At 44.8% G+C, this 24,094-nt stretch overlaps 1 protein-coding gene across 1 annotated transcript in view; it reads left to right on the top strand.

Annotated features, from left to right (window-relative positions):
- The window catches only part of LOC124607395 (receptor-type guanylate cyclase gcy-19), a 444,813-nt gene that overhangs the window by 80,403 nt on the left and 340,316 nt on the right, over positions 1-24,094 (top strand). Inside the window, exon 2 of the mRNA XM_047139717.1 lies at positions 4,967-5,064. Within this exon, the coding sequence (XP_046995673.1) occupies positions 4,967-5,064 (98 nt within the window). The remainder of the gene's footprint in view (positions 1-4,966; positions 5,065-24,094) is intronic.

Genomic DNA, 24,094 nt, shown 5'->3' with positions numbered 1-24,094 from the left:
TTACTTCTTACTGTTTCTTGAAAATCATTTTCAGTTAATTTAAGCCAAAAATCGGCAGAGCTTTTGCTACTAAAGTAGAGCTGCATCATTTTACAGAAGAAACTTTTGAAATTTGCAGCTGAAGCAATTTTCTTTGAAGAAGGTGTGATGTCCGTAAGTTCGATGCGCCGCCGTACTTTTTCAAGTGATGTAATCGATAATTCAACGATTCACTAGTAAACATAATTCTTTTAAGTGGCCCAGTAGACGATTATTGAAATATGTGGAAATGAGCAAGTACACGACATACAGCATTAGACAAAAAAAAAAAAACACCATGAAGGAATTATCCGAATGGGATGAAATCGGTAGATGTCATATACATGTACAGACAAATAAAAGATTATAATTTCAGAAAATTTGGATGACTTATTCAAGATAAACAGCTTCACAAATTCACACAGTCAGGAATATCTTAGTCCACTTCTCGCCCCTATACAGACAGTTATTCGGCTTGTTATTGATTGACAGAGTTATTGGGTGTCCTCCTGAGGAATATCGTGCCAAACTGTGTCCAACTGGCGAGTCAGATAATCAAAATCCCGATCTGATCGGATGGCCCTGCCAATAATTCTCCAAGCGTTATCAACTGGGGAGAGATCCGGCGACCTTGCAGGCCAAGGTACGGTTTGGACAGCACGAAGACAAGCAGTAGAAACTCTCACCGCATGTGGACGGACATTATCTTGCTTAAACGCAAGCCCAGGATGGTTTGCCATGACGAGGCGTAGAATGTTGTCGACGTACCGCTGTACAGCAAGGGTGCCGCGAACGACAACTAAAGGGAAACAAAATGGCACCCCAAACCACCATTCCTGTTAGTCGGGCCGCACGGCGGGCAACAGTGAGATTCTTATGCCACCGCTGTCCGATGCGTCTGCAGAAACGTCTTACGCCTGGAATTTCAATGCCTAAATCGTTTTCATTTATGAGGCCCGCTTCGAAATGAGCACCAATGACCAGGTACACGATATCTATCGATTTCCATATCATTTAGATAATTCTTTGGTCGAGCGTTGTTTTGTTTTGTCTTAGAGTGTATGTTGATATCCTTCATATATAGAAAAGTAAATAAATAAACGATTATTAATCAGGAAATAAAGGAGACGGGTCTCGTATAAGCTACAAAAGCTGAGGTTGTTGAGAGTATCAAAGTGAGCATTTCGCAACGATTGACTGAAACAGCGTAAAGAACCTTTGAGGGATGAAGTACTGAAGGTAGCAATGGTTCACATGAGCAAAAAGACTTGGCCTAGTAGAAATCTTTAGATATCACGTGAAATATTGAGTTGAGTTGCAGATAGGCACAACAAAACGACGGTTACACATTCAGCTTTCGGCAAAAACCTCCTTCTCGTTGTATGTGTCTGTAACTCAACTTGTCGTCTTTACGATGAGTGGCAGTCTGTCCTTTTCCTTATATAGTTGACATTTCAACCTGGAGTTTTCACTGTTTAAATACTGAATTTAATTGACGAAGTGATCAAATATAAAAATGCAGTAGATGTAGAATCCGAAGAGGAATACGAACGTCTAGAAAATGTGACTGACAGAAAGTGCAAAAATGGTTAAGCATGAATGGCTGGAGAACAAATGTAAAGATATATAATGACGTGTAATTAGGGGAAAGATAAATGCCGTCTACAAGAAAATTGGAGATGCCTTTGGAGAAAAGAGAAACAGCTGCATGAACATCAAGAGGTCAGATGGAAAACCAGTACCAAATAATGAATGGAAAGCTGAAAAGAGGAAGGAGTGTATAATGATACTCCGAGAAGAATCTGACAGTGATCTGAAAGATCTAAGCCGAATCAAGACCCCTCGAACTGACGACATTTCCTGAGAACTACTAGTATCCCTTGGAGAGCCAGCCATGACAAAACTATTCCACCTGGTGCGCAAGATACACTTGCTGAATCAGCTGCCCCTACTGATGTCGTTTTATCCAACGCCACATGAGAGAGCAACGTTGTTGGCCTCTTGACTGTGAAAGCGTGAAGCATATTGTCAAAATGTCACAGAATATAGGGGTAAAGCACACGAAGACATCTTAGACCTATTGCACAGATTTTGTTTATAAAACGATTTTAGCACATTAACACGGCGAGTCATAAATTAACCTTTTTATTGGGTTACATACCTGAAAGTTGTTACTTACATGTCATCCGTTTTGAAATTTCCTGTTAATTTCGTTGTTTACGATGGTGAAACACACTGTATAAGTCAATTTTTCTGAACCATTTATGAAATATTGAATACTATAAACGGAATAAACCTACGACGACAACGAAACCTTTATGACTATACCGCTAATTTCACAAAGAAAGATTTGAGACACTTGGATAGGTATGGCATAAGTAAGGTATGTCTTGCTACAAAATGATCGTGTAACTCATTGCCAATCCTCACTTGTGTATTTTAGCGTATGATTTCGTTTGCTAACAGTCGCCCAAAGCCCTAAGAGTGAACATATATCGAGTATATGGCTGTCGTCTGTCTGCATACCATTCCTGATACAGTCGTAGCGCGGGTTAATATAAAACGGTAAGGGCAGCTGAATGACCCGAAATGAGACAGAGGAAATGCATGCAGACTTAAAGAAGAACGTAATAATTCCAGTTCAAAAGAAAGCAGGTGCTTACTGAATTACCGAACTATTAGTCTAAGTAATTATCGTTGCAGAATACTGACACGAATTATTTACGGAATGATGGAAAAACCGTTAGAAGCCAACTGCTGGGAAGATAGTTCTAGGTTCCGGAAAAATATAAGTACACGGGAAGCTATACTGACCCGTTAAAGAAAGACAAAACTACTTTTTAGCTTTTAAAGAAAAGTTTTTGACAATGCAGACTGTAATGCACTATTTGAAATTCTGATGGTAGCTGAGGTCAAGTACAAGAAGCAAAATGTTACTTTCAACTTGGAAAGAAACCAGACAGCAGTTATATGAATCGATGGACATGAAAAGGAAACAACGGTTAAGACAGGCATGAGAAAGGTTTATAGCTGTTGTCCTATGTTTTTCACTCTGTACATCGGGAACAAAGGAAGCCAAAGAGACGAGAGAATTAAAGTTCAGGGAGATGAAAGAAAAACTTTGAAATTTACCGATGTGGGTGAAATTCTGTCACAGGCAGCAAAATATTTGGAAGTGCAGCTGAAGAGAATGAGCGGTGTCTTAAAATGAGGCTATAAGATGAACATCAACGAAAGCAAAACAAATGTCATGGAACGTGTTCGAATTAAATCAAACGAGTAGATGGGTTTTGCTACATGCGCAGTAAAATAACTGATCATTGCGGAAACAGAGGCGGTATAAAATGTAGACTAGCAATGGCAAGAAAAGCGTTTCTGAAGAAGAGACTTGTTATGATTTTCTCTGTTAGGAAAGCTTTACCTAAAGCATTTGTTTGCAGCGTAGACATTTACGTAAGAGAAACGTGGACGATAAGCAGTACAGCAAGAACAGAAGAGAAGCCTTTGAATTTGGTGCCACAGAATAATGGTGAATATTATATAGGTAGATCTGTTGGGGAGGCACTCAGGATAATTGGGGAGAGGGGGGGGGGGGGGCAAATAAAAATTGTAGAGGAAAACCAAAAGACGAGTACAGCAAGCAGGTTCAAAACGATGTGAGTTGTAGCAGTTATTCGGAGAAGAGGATTCTTGCACAGAATAACGCCGTGAGATATGCATGAAACCAGTCTTCGGACTAAAGACCACCACAAAAAATTAATAATCTTTTTTGATTTCATAACTATCCTTAAAAGATCAAATATAGTGCGCTACGTCGGAATTTGGAGGTTTCCCGATGTCAACATAGAACTAAAAAACTAAACTCCGTACGAAGAGGCCTCGGGAGGCCCATGGGTAATAACCGACCGCCGTGTCGTCCTCAGCATATCGGCGTCACCAAATGTGGATATGGATGGGCATGTGGTCGGCACACAGCTCTCCCGGCCTTTTAGTTTTCGTGAGCGAAGCCGCTACTTCTCAGTCAAGTAGCTCCTCAATTTGCCTCACAAGGGCTAAGTTCAACCCGCTTGCCAACAGCACTCAGCATACCGGAGGGTCACCCATCCAAGTGGTGGCCAAGCCCAGCAGCGCGAAGCTTCGGTGATCCGACGGGAGATGGTGTTACCACTGCGACGAGGCCATTGTCAATCTCAACATAGACTGCAAAAAATTATTCTAGAGAGGAAGTATTAGCATAGATGGTAATGAATAATTTTTATTGTATTGTTCTAAACATCCTCCAAGCGTAGATTTACTCGGACTATTTTTTCTGGATGCCAGTTCTCATAAACTGTGATGTGCTTTATTCTGAACCGAGAAATAGTCTGTCACAAGCTACGGCAGTATGAGTGCGACACAGTTCAGTTTCGGACTCTCTCGTTGGGGTGGAGCTGCGGGTCGGGCCGGGGAATAGGGGAACAGGTGTAAGCGGCAGGAATTGATGGAGGATGCGCACCAGGTGGGGATTTTCTTGATGACACTCACGAGAGTGTAATAGTGTAGGCCTATTCGGAAACGCACAAACATGTAGGTAATGTTAGCCCCACGATAATAACGAAAATAATTACAAGTATAGATATATACGTAGTAAACTGACGATCCATCGGCGTATGCTCGAAACATATGGAGTTTTAAAAAGTTAACTGGCTTGTAAGTGTGACTTGTCGATGTACTTCGTCTGTCGTTTGTCAATATGCCCAAGTATGACTGAATGATGGAAGCGCAACAGTTGCAATGCATTACTGTTAACAACGTCGAAGTTTACATAATGATTATCAATCAATTTAACGTAATACCACGCATATTTTAGTGCCGAGCAACCATTGGGGAGTAACTATTTCTTTCCCCACTATAAGTTTCCTTCGAGTAACTAAGCTTACGTAACCTTTGACTCCCTGATCTGTTTCAGGTGACAATAGCCACGGACCTGGGCAAACTGGTGACCAGAATACAGCAGGAGCGCTCAGAAGTTGCCTTCTACATCTTCACCAATGGCAGCACACTCAGGTGAGCAATCTTGCATTGTTGGGAAACGAGTAGAGTCTCCGGAACGGAACTTATCTTTGACTCTAAAAAATTGTTCAAATGGCTCTGAGCACTATGGGACTTAACATCTGAGGTCATCAGTCCCGTAGAACTTAGAACTACTTAAACCTAACTAACCTAAGGACACCACACACATCCATGCCCGAGGCAGGATTCGAACCTGCGACCGTAGCGGTCGCGCGGTTCCAGACTGAAGCGCCTACAACCGCTCGGCCACTCCGGTAGGCCCTTTGACTCTAAGCATACGTTCTGTCATGCAGTGAGTGGGCGACTTACGTGCAGGCCCTGGCCTGCGGGTGACATAGATGCTTAGTAAATCAAAGCCAGTTCACTACTTCCCTCAGACATGAATCTGACTTTCAGATTATGCCATTACTATGTGTGGGTTCCTGATATCTAAGACACAGCAAAATTTGCCATATACTGTGTAAACGGGCCACTATCGACCTATGGTCATAATACGACACCTAATTATCGTCGAGCCCTTGGAATTAATTTTATTATTTCAATTTAAAAACGGAACGTCAGTCGTATCTTCGATAGTGTCAACGAAGTAGCGGTACTGTAGGCATACCGTACTAGAATTTTCTGTAATAGATATGACTTGAGAAATCAAAAAGAAGCTAAAATTCATTGTCTCCGGCTACAGTTACTGATCTGCTTAGAATAATGATGGTTCTTCTTATCGGTAGATTAGCAGAACACCCGTGGTCTAGGGGGAGCAGAAGGCATTTAGCGTGACAAGACTCGGATGCGCGGCGCGCTGAGCAGCGCTCCGGACGTGTTTGTTTACTCGCTGCGCGACGCACTGCGTTTCATTGTTGTGACTTAGAGCTGTCGCTAGATATGGCATTCTCTTACCGCCGGGCGACGATAAAACTCACGTTCGACGATTCCCTCGCACGTCCAAAGGCTTATGAAATGGAACGATTTTTGAGAGGCGACATGCATGTCTATCCCCACGAGCTCATAGGCATACATCTGTCTATCACTTCCAGTACAATCTGTCTGTCTCAAGATGAAGAACGAAGAGGCATGTGACTATCTACTCCGACGTTCCAGCAACGGCTACCGCTTTCGCCATGCAGACGGTGACCCCAGCACGGTCACCATGGACAACGCGGGTGTGGCAATACGTACGGTGCGCATATTCGAAATGCCGTTCGAAGTCCCGTCCGCTCTCGTCACTGGCGCATTACGTCCACATGGCACGGTCCTAAGCTACATGCAGGAGAAGTGGAACACCTTTGAAACTTATCACCTTCTCAATGGAGTCCGACAGGTACGCATCGAACTCCGCAAACACGTGCCGTCGTACGTGTTCATCGGCGCTTGGCGAGCCATCATTATTTACGACGGTCAACCTGGGACGTGAGCCGGCTGTGGACAGGAAGGCCACGTCCGATCAAACTGGCTCGAGCGCGGCCTTGTCCAGGTGCCACTTGCGAACCAGTACAGTCAGCTGTGCCGACTGCGTTATCGCTTACGTACGTGGAAGACGCCGCGTCCATGCTGCAGTCCCACGCGACCGCGAGCTCAGCCGCCGACGACGCCGTGACGGCGGCGCCGCACGGCGAGACGCCCTTGAAGGACACAACGCCCGCCACCACACCACCGTCGTCGTACCACAGGCGTCTGCTCCGGACGCCGGCCCATGCCCGCAGGTACTGACCCCTGTCTCTCCACAGGGGTGGACACAGCGGTCGCGCCGAAGCGTCATAAGAAACTCCGCCTCTCAACGGGAGATGACCAACGGGGAGGAGACAGGGAGCAAGATGCCGACGCGACTCTGACGCGTCGTTGCCAATGGACTCTACCAGTACCGCCCCCAAGGAAGCATCCGACAACACGGACAGAACGGTGGCCTCAACCACCGCAGACTTTCCCATGACTGAAGCCCGCGAACACGAGCCGTCGTCGACCCTTTCCCCGTTCAGTGACTGGGCTGCTGAAATGGGGGCAGAAAACGCACCAGGTTCCCTTGGGGAGAGCCTAACACCCGCAGAAGGGCAGCGATAGAAGTGTCTGCCACAAGGATGGTGGACAAGGGGCCCCATTACACGGACAGATCGCCATTTGCATCTACATACTCCGCATTCAGATGTCCCAGTCCTACCATGTGAGGACTATCAACGTTAACGGCGTACACTCTGTCATCAGATTATGAGAACAAGCGGGTAACGATCTGTTCTGGGAATAATGCTGTCAATCGTCAGCTCCGTTGCAAGTCCCTGAACAAGGCTGGTATTCTCCACCTCCTCTGCTAGTCGTTGGAATGGTCCCAGTATCGTCTCGGAGCCCATATGATAGGCATAGTTTTTCCCAGCATACGCTAGTGACTGCCGGAATAGCTTCTGCAATACGCAGATAAGGTCCCACAGCATAGGAACTGAGTGCAGCTGGTGCTCCTTCCTATCAAATGGTTCAAATGGCTCTGAGCACTATGGGACTTAACTTCTGAGGTCATCAGTCCCCTAGAACTACTTAAACCTAACCAACCTAAGGACATCACACACATCCATGCCCGAGGCAGGATTCGAACCTGCGACCGTAGCGATCGCGCGGTTCCAGACTGTAGCGCCTAGAACCGCTCGGCCACCCTGGCCGGCGTTCCTTCCTATCCGTTGCCGTCACTTTCCTAAGGAGTACCATTGTTTGCTGTACGTTTCAACTGCCGACAATTAACGGAGCCCTACCCCCTCGTACTGAGTTACTGTGAACAGTTCAGTGATAGGGTTTGTTTGCTGTACGTTTCAACTGTCGACGATTAACGGAGCCCTACTCCCTCGTACTGAGTTACTGTGAACAGTTCAGTGATAGGGTTGTTCTTATCAGAATCGACAGCAAACCAACATCGACAATGATAGTTCAGGTATACATGCCGACGTCGCAAACTGAAGATGAAGATATAGAGAAGGTGTATGACGATATTGAAAGGGCAATACAGTATGTAAAGGGGGATGAAAATATAATTGAGATCTGTAACACGTTTCAGCTAGTAATAGCAGATACTCTGTTCAAGCATCACATGAGGAGGACGTACACTTGGAAAAGGCCGTGTGATAACATTTCAGTTACATTACATCATGGTCACACAGGGATCCCGAAATCAGATACTGGATTGTAAGGCATACCCAGGAGCAGACATAAACTCAGATCACAATGTAGTAGTGATGAAGAATAGGCTGAAGGTTAACAAATTAGCCAGACAGAATCAATACGCAAAAAAATTGGGTTACGGAAGTACTAAAGAATGACGAGATACGGTTGAAGTTCTCTAAGGCCACAGACACAGCAGTAAGGAATAGCTCAGTAGCCAGTACAGTTGAAGAGGAATGGATATCTCTGAAAAGGGCCATCACCCAAGTTCGGAAGGAAAACATAGGTAGAAAGAAGGTAACTGCAAAGAAACCATACATAACACAAGAAATACTTCAAATGATCCATGAAAGGAGGGAGTAAAAAAATGTTCCGGGAAACTCAGGAATAGAGAAATACAAGTCGCTGAGGAATGAAATAAATAGGAAATGCAGGGAAGCTAAGACAAAATGGCTGCAGGAAAAATGTGAAGACATCGAAAAACAAATGACTGTCGGAAGGATAGACTCAGCATACAGGAAAGTCAAAACAAACTTCTGTGACATTGCAAGCAAGAGTGATAACATTTAGAGTGCAACGGGAATCCCACTGTTATTAAATGCAGAGGAAAGAGCGAATAGGTGGAAGGAATACATTGAAAGTCTCTATGAGGGAGAAGATTTGTCTGACGTGATAGAAGAAGAAACAGGAGTCGATTTAGAAAAGATAGGGGATCCAATCCTAGAATCAGAATTTAAAAGAGATTTGGAGAACTTAAGGTCAGATAAGACAGAAGGAATAGATAATATTCCATCTGAATTTCTGAAATCGTTGGGGGAAGTGGCAACAAAACGACTATTCACGTTGGTGTGTAGAATGTATGAGTCTGGGGACATAACATCTGACTCTCGGAAAAACACCATCCACACAGTTCAGAAGAAGGCAAGAGCTGACATGTGCGAGAACTACCGCACGATCAGCTTAACATCTCAGGCATCCAAGCTGCTTACTAGAAAAAATAATGTACAGAAGGATGGAAAATAAATTTGAGGATGCGCTAGATGACGATCAGTTTGGCTTTAGGACAGGTAAAGGCACGAGAGAGGCAATTCTAACGTTGAGGCTAATAATGGAAGCGAGACTAAAGAAAAATCAAGACACGTTTGTCGACCTGGCAAAAGTGTTCCACAGTGTACAGTGGTGCAAGATGTTCGAAATTCTGAGAAAAGTAGGGGTAAGTGAAAGGGAGAGACGGGTCATACACAGTATGTACAACAGCCAAGAGGGAATAATAAGAGTGGAAAATAAAGAACGATGTGCCCGGATTAAAAAGGGTGTAAGACAAGGATGTAGCCTTTCACCCCTACTGTTCAATCTGTACATCGAGGAAGCAATGATGGAAATAAAAGAAAGCTTCAGGAGTGGAATTTAAATTCAAGGTGAAAGGATATCAATCATACGATTCGCTGATGACATTGCTATCCTGAGTGAAAGTGAAGAAGAATTACGTGATCTGCTGAACGGAATGAACAGTCTAATGAGTACAGAGAATGGACTGAGAGTAAATCGAAGAAAGACGAAGGTGATGAGAAGTGGTAGAAATGAGAACAGCGAGAAACTTAACATCAGGATTGATGGTCACGAAGTAGATGAAGTTAAGGATGTCTGCTTCCTAGACAGTGAAATAACCAATGACCGACGGAGCAAGGAGGACATAAAAAGCATACTAGCAATGGCAAAAAGAACTTTTCTGGCCAAGAGAAGTCTACTGATATAAAATATCGGCCTTAATGTGAGGAAGAAATTTCTGAGAATGCACTTCTGGAGTACAACATTGTATGGTAGTGAAACATGGACTGTTGGAAGTCCGGGCCAGAAGAGAATTGAAGCATTTGAGACGTGGTGCTACAGACGAATGTTGAAAGTAAGGTGGACTGATAAGGTAATTAATTAGCTGATTCTGCGCAGAATACGAGAGGAAAGGAATATTTGGAAAATACTGATAAGGAAAAGGGACAGGATTATGGGACATCTGTTAAGACATGAGGAAATGACTTCCATGGTACTGGAGGGAGCCGTAGAGGGCAAAAACTGTAGAGGAAGACAGAGATTGGAGTATGTCCAGCAAGTCATTGAAGACGTAGGTTGCAAGTGTTACTCTGAGATGAAGAGATTAGCACAGGGGAGGAATTCGTAGAGGGCCGCATCCAAGCAGTCGGAAGACTGACGAAAAAAAAATTGCTTTCGCTTCTCCTTGACACAGGACACAGCAGGTTTCCCAGCCCAGCCAATAGGTGAAGTGAGTCTTACTGGTTCACAACTTTTTGGTTAGGTGGGTAGGCGTGACATCTTGAATTCTCACTGTCTCCTCTGAACATAATGCCTAACCTACCATTGGCCGCCATTCACAACCAAATGGATGAGTAATAAGGGACCTACATTTCCTGCAGAAAAGACAGCATCCACAGAAGAGGATAGCACATGAAGTATCTTTGGTATCTCTCGTACAAAACTCTCAGTAGTCCTTCCAACATACCTATTTGCAAGAACTTCCACTTGCTTTTGATAGCAGTCAGGGCGATTTTCAGCTACTTACAAATAGCAAGCAGCTCACTCCTTGTGTGGGAACCGCAAACACAATGGGGCTCCATTATTCGTGGTGTAATATTTTACAGAAAAGTAAACAAATAACTTATGCCTGATGCCATATCTTACAGAATAGTAAACAAAGACCGTTATACTAAGCTTACTGTTTCTCTTCTACGTCATGAGTGTGATACCTATAAGTTTTACCAGTAGCCTGGAGGAACTAAAGCTATTTACCGTCAAAAGCGGGTCAACACAAAACTTAAAACAAGGTTTACTGTTTGCCTGAAAAGTTTTTATGTTATCGTCACTAAGAAAATTAGACAGTAGCGTTAATATAAAATACATGCAGAGACTATACACTCCTATTAGTTAATCTAAAAGACACGCAGAGAATATATACTCATCTTAAAAACATAATTAACAATTAATGTAAATCAAAAGACCGATTTGTTACGAAACAGATTATGCAAAACACAACCGATATACGAAAATTTTAGCAAGCGTCCTAAATGTCTCAAAAATATACCTTTTTTGCGTAAATACACAATGAAGTTAGAGAACTGTGGCCAAAGTTCCTGAAAGCACAGGTTAAGTTTACACTTAATGCTGTATTAGTATATCACAGTTCTCAAAAGCACAGGTTTTGTTCACAATTTTTGATTTACTACTACACACTATATCACCACAGGAGCAAGAGTTTTGATCAAATTAACACGGAAAACACGTTCAAATTTTACATCAAGTTTTTGTACCAAAGTTTTCGAAAAGATTTTGTGTGGTGCACATGATTTTACTCGGAGACGAAGGAAATACTGGGAGTCGACTTATATGTTTAAATGTAATAAACGAGGAAAACCCGATTATGGTAGCATGCTAAAGTTGATTTACGGAAACGAGGGAAAACCCACATCTGGATTGCAGATCAGGATCTGAAAGCCACTTCTGCCGAAAGGGGACTCGGTAGTTTAACCATTGTCCCACATAGCTCGATCAGACTTGGGAAGAGTGTAAAAGAAAACGTTCTAGAAGAGAGAACTTGTAGGCGTGGCAGTTTAGGTTATTGAGAACAAACATATTGATGCAAACATGGCAATAGTCGCCAGATAAACCCCAGCCCGATATAACAACGTGTAGAAATGTTTGTCACATTACGGGCAATAAACGATTGAACTTTCATTACATTCTAAACTGATGTCTATTCGTCTGGTATTTCACCTGTATGACAACACTTGTTATACACTCCTGGAAATGGAAAAAAGAACACATTGACACCGGTGTGTCAGACCCACCATACTTGCTCCGGACACTGCGAGAGGGCTGTACAAGCAATGATCACACGCACGGCACAGCGGACACACCAGGAACCGCGGTGTTGGCCGTCGAATGGCGCTAGCTGCGCAGCATTTGTGCACCGCCGCCGTCAGTGTCAGCCAGTTTGCCGTGGCATACGGAGCTCCATCGCAGTCTTTAACACTGGTAGCATGACGCGACAGCGTGGACGTGAACCGTATGTGCAGTTGACGTACTTTGAGCGAGGGCGTATAGTGGGCATGCGGGAGGCCGGGTGGACGTACCGCCGAATTGCTCAACACGTGGGGCGTGAGGCCTCCACAGTACATCGATGTTGTCGCCAGTGGTCGGCGGAAGGTGCACGTGCCCGTCGACCTGGGACCGGACCGCAGCGACGCACGGATGCACGCCAAGACCGTAGGATCCTACGCAGTGCCGTAGGGGACCGCACCGCCACTTCCCAGCAAATTAGGGACACTGTTGCTCCTGGGGTATCGGCGAGGACCATTCGCAACCGTCTCCATGAAGCTGGGCTACGGTCCCGCACACCGTTAGGCCGTCTTCCGCTCACGCCCCAACATCGTGCAGCCCGCCTCCAGTGGTGTCGCGACAGGCGTGAATGGAGGGACGAATGGAGACGTGTCGTCTACAGCGATGAGAGTCGCTTCTGCCTTGGTGCCAATGATGGTCGTATGCGTGTTTGGCGCCGTGCAGGTGAGCGCCACAATCAGGACTGCATACGACCGAGGCACACAGGGCCAACACCCGGCATCATGGTGTGGGGAGCGATCTCCTACACTGGCCGCACACCACTGGTGATCGTCCAGGGGACACTGAATAGTGCACGGTACATCCAAACCGTCATCGAACCCATCGTTCTACCATTCCTAGACCGGCAAGGGAACTTGCTGTTCCAACAGGACAATGCACGTCCGCATGTATCCCGTCCCACCCAACGTGCTCTAGAAGGTGTAAGTCAACTACCCTGGCCAGCAAGATCTCCGGATCTGTCCCCCATTGAGCATGTTTGGGACTGGATGAAGCGTCGTCTCACGCGGTCTGCACGTCCAGCACGAACGCTGGTCCAACTGAGGCGCCAGGTGGAAATGGCATGGCAAGCCGTTCCACAGGACTACATCCAGCATCTCTACGATCGTCTCCATGGGAGAATAGCAGCCTGCATTGCTGCGAAAGGTGGATATACACTGTACTAGTGCCGACATTGTGCATGCTCTGTTGCCTGTGTCTATGTGCCTGTGGTTCTGTCAGTGTGATCATGTGATGTATCTGACCCCAGGAATGTGTCAATAAAGTTTCCCCTTCCTGGGACAATGAATTCACGGTGTTCTTATTTCAATTTCCAGGAGTGTAGATGTGGAGCATTTTGAATTCTAGAGATATCCCACCACATATTGTCGGTTCTGAGTTAATTCCATCTAACCCAGGCGCTTTTCTGTGTTTTTTTTTTTTCGAATGCGTGTTTTAGTTCCATCAAGTCTATTAGATCTGTTCCTTCCTCTGCTTTCTCTTCCGTGGGCACTTCTACGTCCGTATCATACCAAAATTACTTGTAGTGATGTATCCAGTCTTCTGAAGGACTGATAGTTATACAGGGTGAAACGTATTTAAACCGACAAACTCTGGGAGGTTGTAGGGGACATCAAAACAAATATTTTTTCCTATGAGGATTATTTAAACCGGTGGAGGCCGTATTACACTCTTCAGTTGTAGGCAACTGCTGTCCACCAGTGTAGTAGTGCATTGTCTCTGTTTACTAATGGAGCGATACACCTGGAGTGAGTACACTGACATGCTTGGTGCATACTATGTAGCGCACCACATCGGACGTGCTTCAAATGGCTCGTAGCTCTATGGGACTTAACATCTTAGGTCATCAGTCCCCTAGAACTTAGAACTACTTAAACCTAACTAACCTAAGGACATCACACACATCCATGCCCGAGGCAGGATTCGAACCTGCGACCGTAGCAGTCCCACGGTTCCAGACTGCAGCGCTAGAACCGCACGACCACCGCGGCCGGCATCGGACGAGCTGCACGGCGTGTTTATCAACAATATCCTAATCGCCGTATCCCGCATCATGCGACCTTTGCTGCTGTGTACCAACGTCTGCGTGAGACCGGGTCATTTAGCAGATTACCTGGACAGGGATGCTGTCGCACGGTAAGAACGCTGCAATTTGAGGAAGCTGTCTTGCAGCATGTGGAGCGGGATCCTTCAATCAGCACTCGTGCGATTGCACGTAGCATGGGGACGAATCAGACGAATCTAAGAACAGTCCTTCGAGAGCAATTCTTACGTCCATTTCACTTACAGCGTGTCCACAACCTGGAATCAGTTGATTATCCACCCAGAGCACAGGTTTCGCAGTGGTACCTGGGACACTGTGAAATGCATCCTATATTTCCATCCTCTGTGTTGTTTACCGATAAAGCAACGTTCGGGCGTGATGGAGTCTTCAACGTGCACAATTCGCGTGTTTAGAGTGAGGATAACCCACATGCCACAATTACTAGCGCTCATCAAGTGCGGTTCTTCGTTAATGTGTGGGTCGGTGTTGTTGGGGACTGTTTAACTGGGCCGTATCTGCTACCTAGGCCATTAAATGGCAGGCACTATTACAATTTTCTCGATTGCCAGAATTGCTGGAAAACGTCCCGCTCCCTACAAGACAACGCATGTCGTTCCAACATGACGGGGCGCCGGCACATTTCAGTCGTCGTGTGCGTCGATTCCTGGACCGACGATTCCCAGAAACGTGTATTGGCAGAGGTGGTCCTGTACCATGGCCTGCTCGATCCCCAGATATGTCCCCTCTGGCCTTTTTTCTTGGTTTAATTAATTTGTCGCCAGAGAAATCTTCCTCTGCCGGTTTAAATACTCCCCATAGGAAAAAATGACGTTAGGGAAAAATATTTGTTTTGATGTCCCCTACAACCTCCCAGAGTTTGTCGGTTTAAATACTTTTCACCCTGTATATTTGCAGTATCTTTGTCACCTCGTTTTAGTTGCCTGATCAGTTTATATGCTGTTTCCTGTCTACCATGCGTATCCTGTTCAATACTGCTTTTAAATGCCTCCCACGAAGATTTATGTGCCTGTCTTACTGTTTTAGTTTCTTTCTGATTTCATTATTTTTCCTCTAGCTTCCTCGGTCTGTTTCTGTAAGAACGCTGTATGTGCTTTATTTTTCCGTTATACGGCTTCTTCTAGCTCTTCGTTCCAAATCTTAAGTCCCGTTTTGCGATTCGTTAAGGGTTTTTCAGCCAGTACTTCTTTAGCGACCTATATTTTACTATTTTTTTATGTTTGTCCATTCTTCAGTTAGATCTCCGCATGAAGGCGTTTGTTGGAGTAGCTTAATTAGCCTCCACTGACATAGGTTCTTTAAACTCTCTCCTTGGAGCAGATGCACCTTAAATATTTTGTTTGAGTTTCTTTGATTTTTCTTCTTGTTCTGCTTCTTACATCTTTCCCAAAACTGGATCTTTCATTCAACAAGAAATGGTCTGTAGTCACGTTGTCCCTCTATACACTTGTATATCTAACACCCTTGAAGCTAGATTATTGTTTCCTATTTTGTAATCAATAAGAGATCTGTGGCCTCTTGAAGACCGTGTGTATTTCCACTGACGGAAAACAAAATGGCAACATCAAAAATAATTAATTCTGAGTAAAGAAATTTCGGGAATACGTTTGTCTAGGCAACATATTTAAGTGATTAACACTGCAAAATGTTCAAATGTGTGTGAAATCTTATGGGACTTAACTGCTAAGGTCATCAGTCCCTAAGCTTTCACACTACTTAACCTAAATTATCCTAAGGACAAACGCACACACCCATGCCCGAGGGAGGACTCGAACCTCCGCCGGAACCAGCCGCACAGTCCATAACTGCAGCGTCTAGACCGCTCGGCTACTCCCGCGTGGCGATTAACATTGCAACATCACAGGTTGATGTAAGCGGGAGATTACATTGCAAATGTGAAATTCTGGTACATTAATAACCGGTATAACCGCCAGGATGTTGAATGCAAGCATGCAAACATGCCGACACTCTGTAGAGCACGTTGGTAAACGCCCCTAGAATGCTATTCATGAATAGCAGCATAATACGTCGAATCACCAGACTGATATACAATAATGCAGTCAGGGTGCATGGGATAACCACGAGAGTGCTCCTGCTATCATACGAATCGCACCCCAGACTATAACTCCAGGTGAGGGGTCTAGTGTGTCTAGCACGCAGAGTGGGTGCGGGTTCCCAACTGACCTTAATCTAAACAACACACAGCCCTCACAGGCACCGAGGTAGAACCAGCTTTCATCAGAAAATACAACAGACCTTCACCCTGCCCCCAATGAGCCCTCACTTGACACACAAAGCGTCTGGCGCGGTACTGTCCTTGACGTAAGCGATTTGTAACAGTTCATTCTATCGCTGTGGTGCAAACTGTTGTTGAAATTGCTGCTGCAGATGCAGTACGATGCGACGGACTCATATGCCCAACACGATGGCCTTCCCTCTCGGTAGTGCCATATAGCCGTCCAGAGCCCAGTCTTCTGGCAACCGTACACTCTCGCTACCACCGCAGCCTGAAATCAAGTGCAGAGGATACTTTCTTGCCAAGTATTTCTGTAGCATCGCAGAAAGAATATCCAGCTTCTCAAGCCCTATTAGACGAACTTGTTAAAACTCAGTGATGTATTGGTATCCTTGTCGCCTTAAAGGCATTCTTGACTAAGTCCAATCTAAAAGGTAAGTAACGCTCACGACCGTTACAGCGCATATTTGAAGTAAACCTGATTTGCATCCTCGTAGTGGCGCTAGTAGCGTCACTCTTATGCGACTGGTGCGAAATCTGAAATGACGTCATGTTTCAGATGTGGAAATACGCCTACCAACTTTCGTTTTTATTACTTCTCTTCAAATCACATTAATCATGGAATGGAAACACACAGCAACAGAACGTACCAGCGTGACTTCAAATACTTTGTTACAGGAAATGTTCAAAATGTCCTCCGTTAGCGAGGATACATGCATCCACCCTCCGTCGCATGGAAACCCTGATGCGCTGATGCAGCCCTGGAGAATGGCGTATTGTATCACAGCCGTCCACAATACGAGCACGAAGAGTCTCTACATTTGGTACCGGGGTTGCGTAGACAAGAGCTTTCAAATGCCCCCATAAATGAAAGTCAAGAGGGTTGAGGTCAGGAGAGCGTGGAGGCTATGGAATTGGTCCGCCTCTACCAATCCATCTGTCACCGATTCTGTTGTTGAGAAGCGTACGAACACTTCGACTGAAATGTGCAGGAGCTCCATCGTGCATAAACCACATGTTGTGTCGTACTTGTAAAGGCACATGTTCTAGCAGCACAGGTAGAGTATCCCGTATGAAATCATGATAACGTGCTCCATTGAGCGTAGGTGGAAGAACATGGGGCCTAATCAAGACATCACCAACAATGCCTGCCCAAACGTTCACAGAAAATCTGTGTTGATGACGTGATTGCACAATTGCGTGCGGATTCTCGTCAGCCCACACATGATGATTGTGAAAATTTACAATTTGATCACGTTGGAATGAAGCCTCATCCGAAAAGAGAACATTTGCACTGAAATGAGGATTGACACATTGTTGGATGAACCATTCGCAGAAGTGTACCCGTGGAGGCCAATCAGCTGCTGATAGTGCCTGCACACGCTGTACATGGTACGGAAACAACTGGTTCTCCCATAGCACTCTCCATACAGTGACGTGGTCAACGTTACCTTGTACAGCAGCAACTTCTCTGACGCTGACATTAGGATTATCGTCAACTGCACGAAGAATTGCCTCGTCCATTACAGGTGTCCTCGTCGTTCTAGGTTTTCCCCAGTCGCGAGTCATAGGCTGGAATGTTCCGAGCTCCCTAAGACGCCGATCAATTGCTTCGAACATCTTCCTGTCGGGACACCTTCGTTCTGGAAATCTGTCTCGATACAAACGTACCGCGCCACGGCTATTGCCCCGTGCTAATCCATACATCAAATAGGCATCTGCCAACTCCGTATTTGTAAATATTACACTAACTGCAAAACCACGCTCGTGATGAACACTAACCTGTTGATGCTATTGATGCTACGTACTGATGTGCTTGATGCTAGTACTGTAGAGCAATGAGTCGCATGTTAACACAAGCACCGAAGTCAACATTACCTTCCTTCAATTGGGCCAACTGGTGGTGAATCGAGGAAGTATAGTACATACTGACGAAACTAAAATGAGCTCTAACATGGAAATTAAGCGTTTCCGAACGCATGTCCACATAACACCTTTTCTTTATTTGTGTGTGAGGAATGGTTCCTGAATGTTTGGCCGTACCTTTTTGTAACACCCTGTATATCTTTCGTATTAAAAAATGTATTTGTCACTTCCAGTTCATTAAAGGTGACAGACTCTCAATTTCATTCTATTTTCCTTAATTGTATCTTCACAATTGTTGCCGATCAAATGGTGGATAGGTTCTTTACCTATTCTTAGATTTGACTCTTCCTCCAAGATGACAAGGTCTATTTTATACAGGTGTTTAAGTAAGTCTTCGTGGTAAAGATCTGTTTCTTCCTTCTTCCCTTCTTCTGGCGCATCGGTTTCTATAGTTGCAAGATGGCCTCTATCAAATTCCAGTCTTACTGTGATGACATTTTCGTTCAGTAGTGATTATTGCCGTAACGTTAGCTCCCCTTTTTCTGTCTATCAATACTGCCACTCCATTACATGCTCTTTCCTCAGATAGAGTGTAACATAATGTATAATGGAGCATAACATAATGTGAAGCATAACTCAATGTAATCTTTTGCGTATTTGGCCCTTCTGAGCTTCTTTTTGGTTTCTGTAATGATTGCTATATTGACATTTTAATCTTTGACTACATTGTTGGGTTCAGCTTCATGCGTCCCTAGACCCTGTACTTCCTTTATTATGCAGTTCTCAGCCTTTTCTTTGCATGGTCTTTTGTCCATTATTTACGGTTTGTACGCGAGGTTTATTTTAAAGCTTGCGACAATGAAGACTTTTACGTCGGCAGATTATCAGCCTTATCCCATAAACCCCAACTTGGAGGAACAGGTTTTTTGTTAAGGGTTTGCTCCCCTAGGAAGGGTGGCTTCAAAATGCCCAAGGAGGCCTTCCCCCCCCCCCCCCCCATGAACGGTAGGCTTAGAGAATGAAAATGAAAGGCAGCCTCGGGCCTCGCAACACAATATTGTCGGAAAAAAACAAGACTTGGCCAAGAAAGACCGATAGAAAAGAAAACAAAAGATCTAACACAAGTAAGTGGAAGCAATGTCAGACTTGGCTAAGGGCACATAGGGTCGCCGCACACATACTCCCAGGAAGGGAACCCCTGGAGGGGCTACTCTTTGTCTGGTGCGTTACCTACTGACCCATTTGGCATGGGTGGCCCTACCAAGAGCATGGAGCGTAGCTCCCGCCAGCATAGCTCAGTGTGTCCAGTACCAGAAAGATGGAGCGATGGAGAGGTGCTTATTTTACTGTTGGAAAAAGGGGAAAGAAGTAACAAGTAATTACAGAGGAATCAATCTTCTGAATATTTCTTATAAAATCTACAGGAAAGTAATTAATGAAAGGCTTCCAAACGATTCTGATTGAATGTTATCAGAACAGCAAGCAGGTTTCCAAAAAGGAAGCTCTTTTGCCGACAATGATTTAACTTTGAAAGAAATTGTACAAAAAGGCGAGAATTCAATTTTGAGAAACGCCTAGCATTTATCGACTTTGAGAGGGCATTTTACTGCATCCACAGAATAAATCTGTCATCAATAATTGAGAACAGAGTTCCCCCAGACAACTGATAAGTGTGTGCCAAGTTTCATACAAAAATACCAAAATAAGAATAGAGCTGCCGCTGGAAGTAGAGATAAGCCAGGGGGTAAGGCAAGGCTGTAGTATGTCACTTAGACTATTCAACATCCACAGCGACGACCTGGTTAGGAAAGGATGAAGGTATAGGAACTGCGCCCGGCAAACTTCTAAATAGGAAGCTTTTTGCCGACGACCGGGTAACCTTACAGGACAATCAAGACATACTACAAATTGCGGTACACAAATTAAACAATATAAGCCTAAAATATAATCTAAAGATATCAACAATAAAAAATAACCTTTTCAGGAAAATACCCCTTAAGCACTAAGAAAATCTTTAACAATATAATAATGGTACAGGTGTCCCATAACCAGTATCTAGGATGTGATATAGCTTTTGAAGTAGATAAATATATAAATGAGGAACACCATACCTGTCATCATCTATGTGGCACAATAAGAATACTGAAGGATAAAACAAGAATAGAAACCCAAATGAATTTTTGTAAAGTCATTGCACTGCCCACAGTACTACACACATCAAAAAAAGTTTTGCATCACCTCGGTTCCGAGAGTTCCGAAACCTTCGCGGAAAATTGGAAAATAGGTCAACATTAACATCTTTTCCTCCTTTTTTATTGCTCATGAAAACCACACATTTCATGTTGTACCACCATACACCGAGACCTCTAGAGGTGGTGGTCCAGATTTCTGTACACACCAGTACTTCTAATACCTAGTAGCACGTCCTCTTGCATTGATGCATGTCGGTATTCGTCGTGGCATACTATCCACAACTTCATCAAGGCACTGTTGGTCCAGATTGTCCCACTCCTCAACGGTGACTTGGCGTAGATCCCTTAGGGTGGTCGGTGGGTCACGTAAATCAATCCCAGGCATGTTCGATGGGGTTCGTGTCTGAAGAACGTGCTGGCCACTCTATTCGAGCGACATCGTTATCCTGCAGGAAGTCATTCACAAAATGTGCTCGATGGGGGTGTGAATTGTCGTCCATGAAGACGAGTGCTTCCCTAAAATGTTGCCAATATGGTTGCACTATCGGTCAGAGGAACCTCCACCTTGCTGCACTCGCTGGACAGTGTGTCTAAGGCGTTCAGCCTGATCGGGTTGCCTCGAAACACCAAATACCAAAATAAGAATAGAGCTGCCGCTGGAAGTAGAGATAAGCCAGGGGGTAAGGCAAGGCTGTAGTATGTCACTTAGACTATTCAACATCCACAGCGACGACCTGGTTAGGAAAGGATGAAGGTATAGGAACTGCGCCCGGCAAACTTCTAAATAGGAAGCTTTTTGCCGACGACCGGGTAACCTTACAGGACAATCAAGACATACTACAAATTGCGGTACACAAATTAAACAATATAAGCCTAAAATATAATCTAAAGATATCAACAATAAAAAATAACCTTTTCAGGAAAATACCCCTTAAGCACTAAGAAAATCTTTAACATCCTGCAGGAAGTCATTCACAAAATGTGCTCGATGGGGGTGTGAATTGTCGTCCATGAAGACGAGTGCTTCCCTAAAATGTTGCCAATATGGTTGCACTATCGGTCAGAGGAACCTCCACCTTGCTGCACTCGCTGGACAGTGTGTCTAAGGCGTTCAGCCTGATCGGGTTGCCTCGAAACACGTCTCCGACGATTGTCAGGTTGAAAGTATATGCGACACTCATCGGAGAAGAGAACGTGATGCCAGTCCTAAGCGGTCCATTCGGTATGTTGTTGGGCCCATCTGTACCGCACTGCATGGTGTCGTGGTTGCAAAGATGGACCTCGCCATGAACGTCGGGAATGAAGTTGCTCATCATGCAGCCTATTGTACGACGTCCTGCGGCTGCACAAAAAGTATTATTCAACATGGTGGCATTGCTGTCAGGGTTCCTCCGAGCCATAATCCGTAGGTAGCAGTCATCCACTATAGTAGTAGCCCTTGGGAGGCCTGAGCGAGGCATGTCATCGACAGTTACTGTCTCTTTGTATCTCCTCTATGTCCGAACAACATCTCTTTGGTTCACTCCGAGACGCCTGCACACTTCCCTTGTTGAGAGCTCTTCCTGGCACAAAGTGACAATGCGCACTCGATCGAACCGCGGTTTTGACTGTCTAGGCATGGTTGAACTACAGAGAACACGAGCTGTGTACCTCCTTCCTGATGGAATGACGAACTGATCGGCTGTCGGACCACCTACGTCTAATAGGCGCTGTTCATGCATGGTTGTTTACATCTTTGGGCGGGTTTAGTGACATCTCTGAACAGTCAAAGGGACTATGTCTGTGATACAGTATCCACAGTCAGTGTCTATCTTCGGGAGTTCTGGGAACCAGAGTGATGAAAAAATTTTTTTTTATATGTGTACATTGAGCAGAAAGTTGGACATTAAGATAAAAAGATCTAAGACAACATGAAACATCTGAAATGAAGTTCTTTGGATCCGTGAAAGGCTACACAAGAGAAGACAAAGTAAGAAATCAAATAAGGGAACAACAGATGGGGGGGGGGGGGCTACAGCTATTTACTAAAACAGTAATTCAAAGAATATCTGATTGTAAAGAGGATGTATTGCGTATGTAATCTCAGAGAATCCCTCGGCAAGCTATGGAATATTAACCTGTTGGAAGATGGGGCGTGGAAAGACAGACTAAGAGATGGTGAGGCCGGAACAGGTCGTAAGGGCGAATCCTCGTTTGGCAGAAGAAAACTTATTCATCCTCACTAGCATGATGTGTGAGATCCAGTGGCAATGATATACTCTTGTGTTCGTTGTGGCATGAGAGTGAAAGCTTCCGAGTGTCATCCTTAGAAATTTCTTACCAGGTCTGATACATATGTTGTGTCATGTGGATTCCAGAGATGTTTTGTGGGTTACAAATCATTCCTCAAGACATTTGTGAGGTGTGAATTGCTCTTCAATTATTCTGATGGAATGTGCTGTTTGGTATCATGGGCTTCCCGTTTTTGCCACATACGAGCGTACATTCAGCTTCCGTTCACCAGTTACCAGATCCGTTTTGTTGTCATATACAATAACTCCTCACACTCTGATTCGAGACTTTGAGAAAATGTACGTCTCAAGAGTCGCCGCTCTCTGTGACCTTCCAGCAGGTTGTCTGTGGGCAGGTTGGCAGCGATCTGAAAGCCACAAACAGATGCGAGATTATTCACCGAAAATCATAAAATGCTGTTCAGTGTCCCAGCTGACTCTGACACTACACTATGCAAATCTCCGTTTTTTGTCGTACGCTGTGCCTAGCAAACGAAGCATGACAACTAGATGTCTCAGTCGAGCTTACAGTAGCCGGCCAGTGTGGCCGAGCGGTTCTTGGCACTTCAGTCTGGAACCGCGCGACCGCTACGGTCGCAGGTTCGAATCCTGCCTTGTGCTTGGATGTGTGTGATGTCCTTAGGTTAGTTAGGTTTAAGTAGTTCTAAGTTCTAGGGGACTGATGACCTCAGATGTTAAGTCCCATAGTGCTCAGAGCCATTTGAACCATCGAGCTTACAGTAATCCGTTCTAGTCTGTTAACGGGGGAACTGATGATCATCTGTACTAGAGGTCAGAAATGAGCTCCGCATGCTCGCTGTAAACGCGCCAGCAAGTCTTGTGACGTCATCTCCAGTCACGCTGTCTCCGTGCTCCCGTGTACTAGACATGTGAGTCTCCGCCGCAGCCCACTTTTCATCTGAGTCTGCTGTCAGGCACAAGCGGACTTGACTCGCTCAGAAAGGAGAGCGAGTACAAGAGTTCGCAAATATAACCGCGGACTTGCGACAGTCCCGGCGCTAAATGAGCAATCATTTTGAAAGTAATTTCCGCCATTAGACTGCCACTTGCTATTCATTTATTTGATACAATCATGATTTCGGTTTTGTAGCCTTGTCAAGTGCAAGCTGAGATGTCACAAAATGTTCGAGCAACCTAAATGAAAGAAGCAAGTTATATAGCAATATCAACGACTGATCGGTTGGCATGGATTTTGTTCTGGTTATGCACTGGAGACCCAAAGAAACTGGAACACTCGCCTAACATCATGTAGAGCCCACGCGAACCAGCGGAAGTGCCACATTACGTCGTGGCATGGACTCGATTAATGTCTGAAATATTGCTGGTGGGAACTGACACC

Source organism: Schistocerca americana, chromosome 3 (genome assembly GCF_021461395.2).
Source record: "Schistocerca americana isolate TAMUIC-IGC-003095 chromosome 3, iqSchAmer2.1, whole genome shotgun sequence".
Lineage (NCBI taxonomy): Eukaryota > Metazoa > Arthropoda > Insecta > Orthoptera > Acrididae > Schistocerca > Schistocerca americana.
Note: the sequence above shows the minus strand (reverse complement) of the source record. Positions and strands in the feature narration are given on the sequence as shown.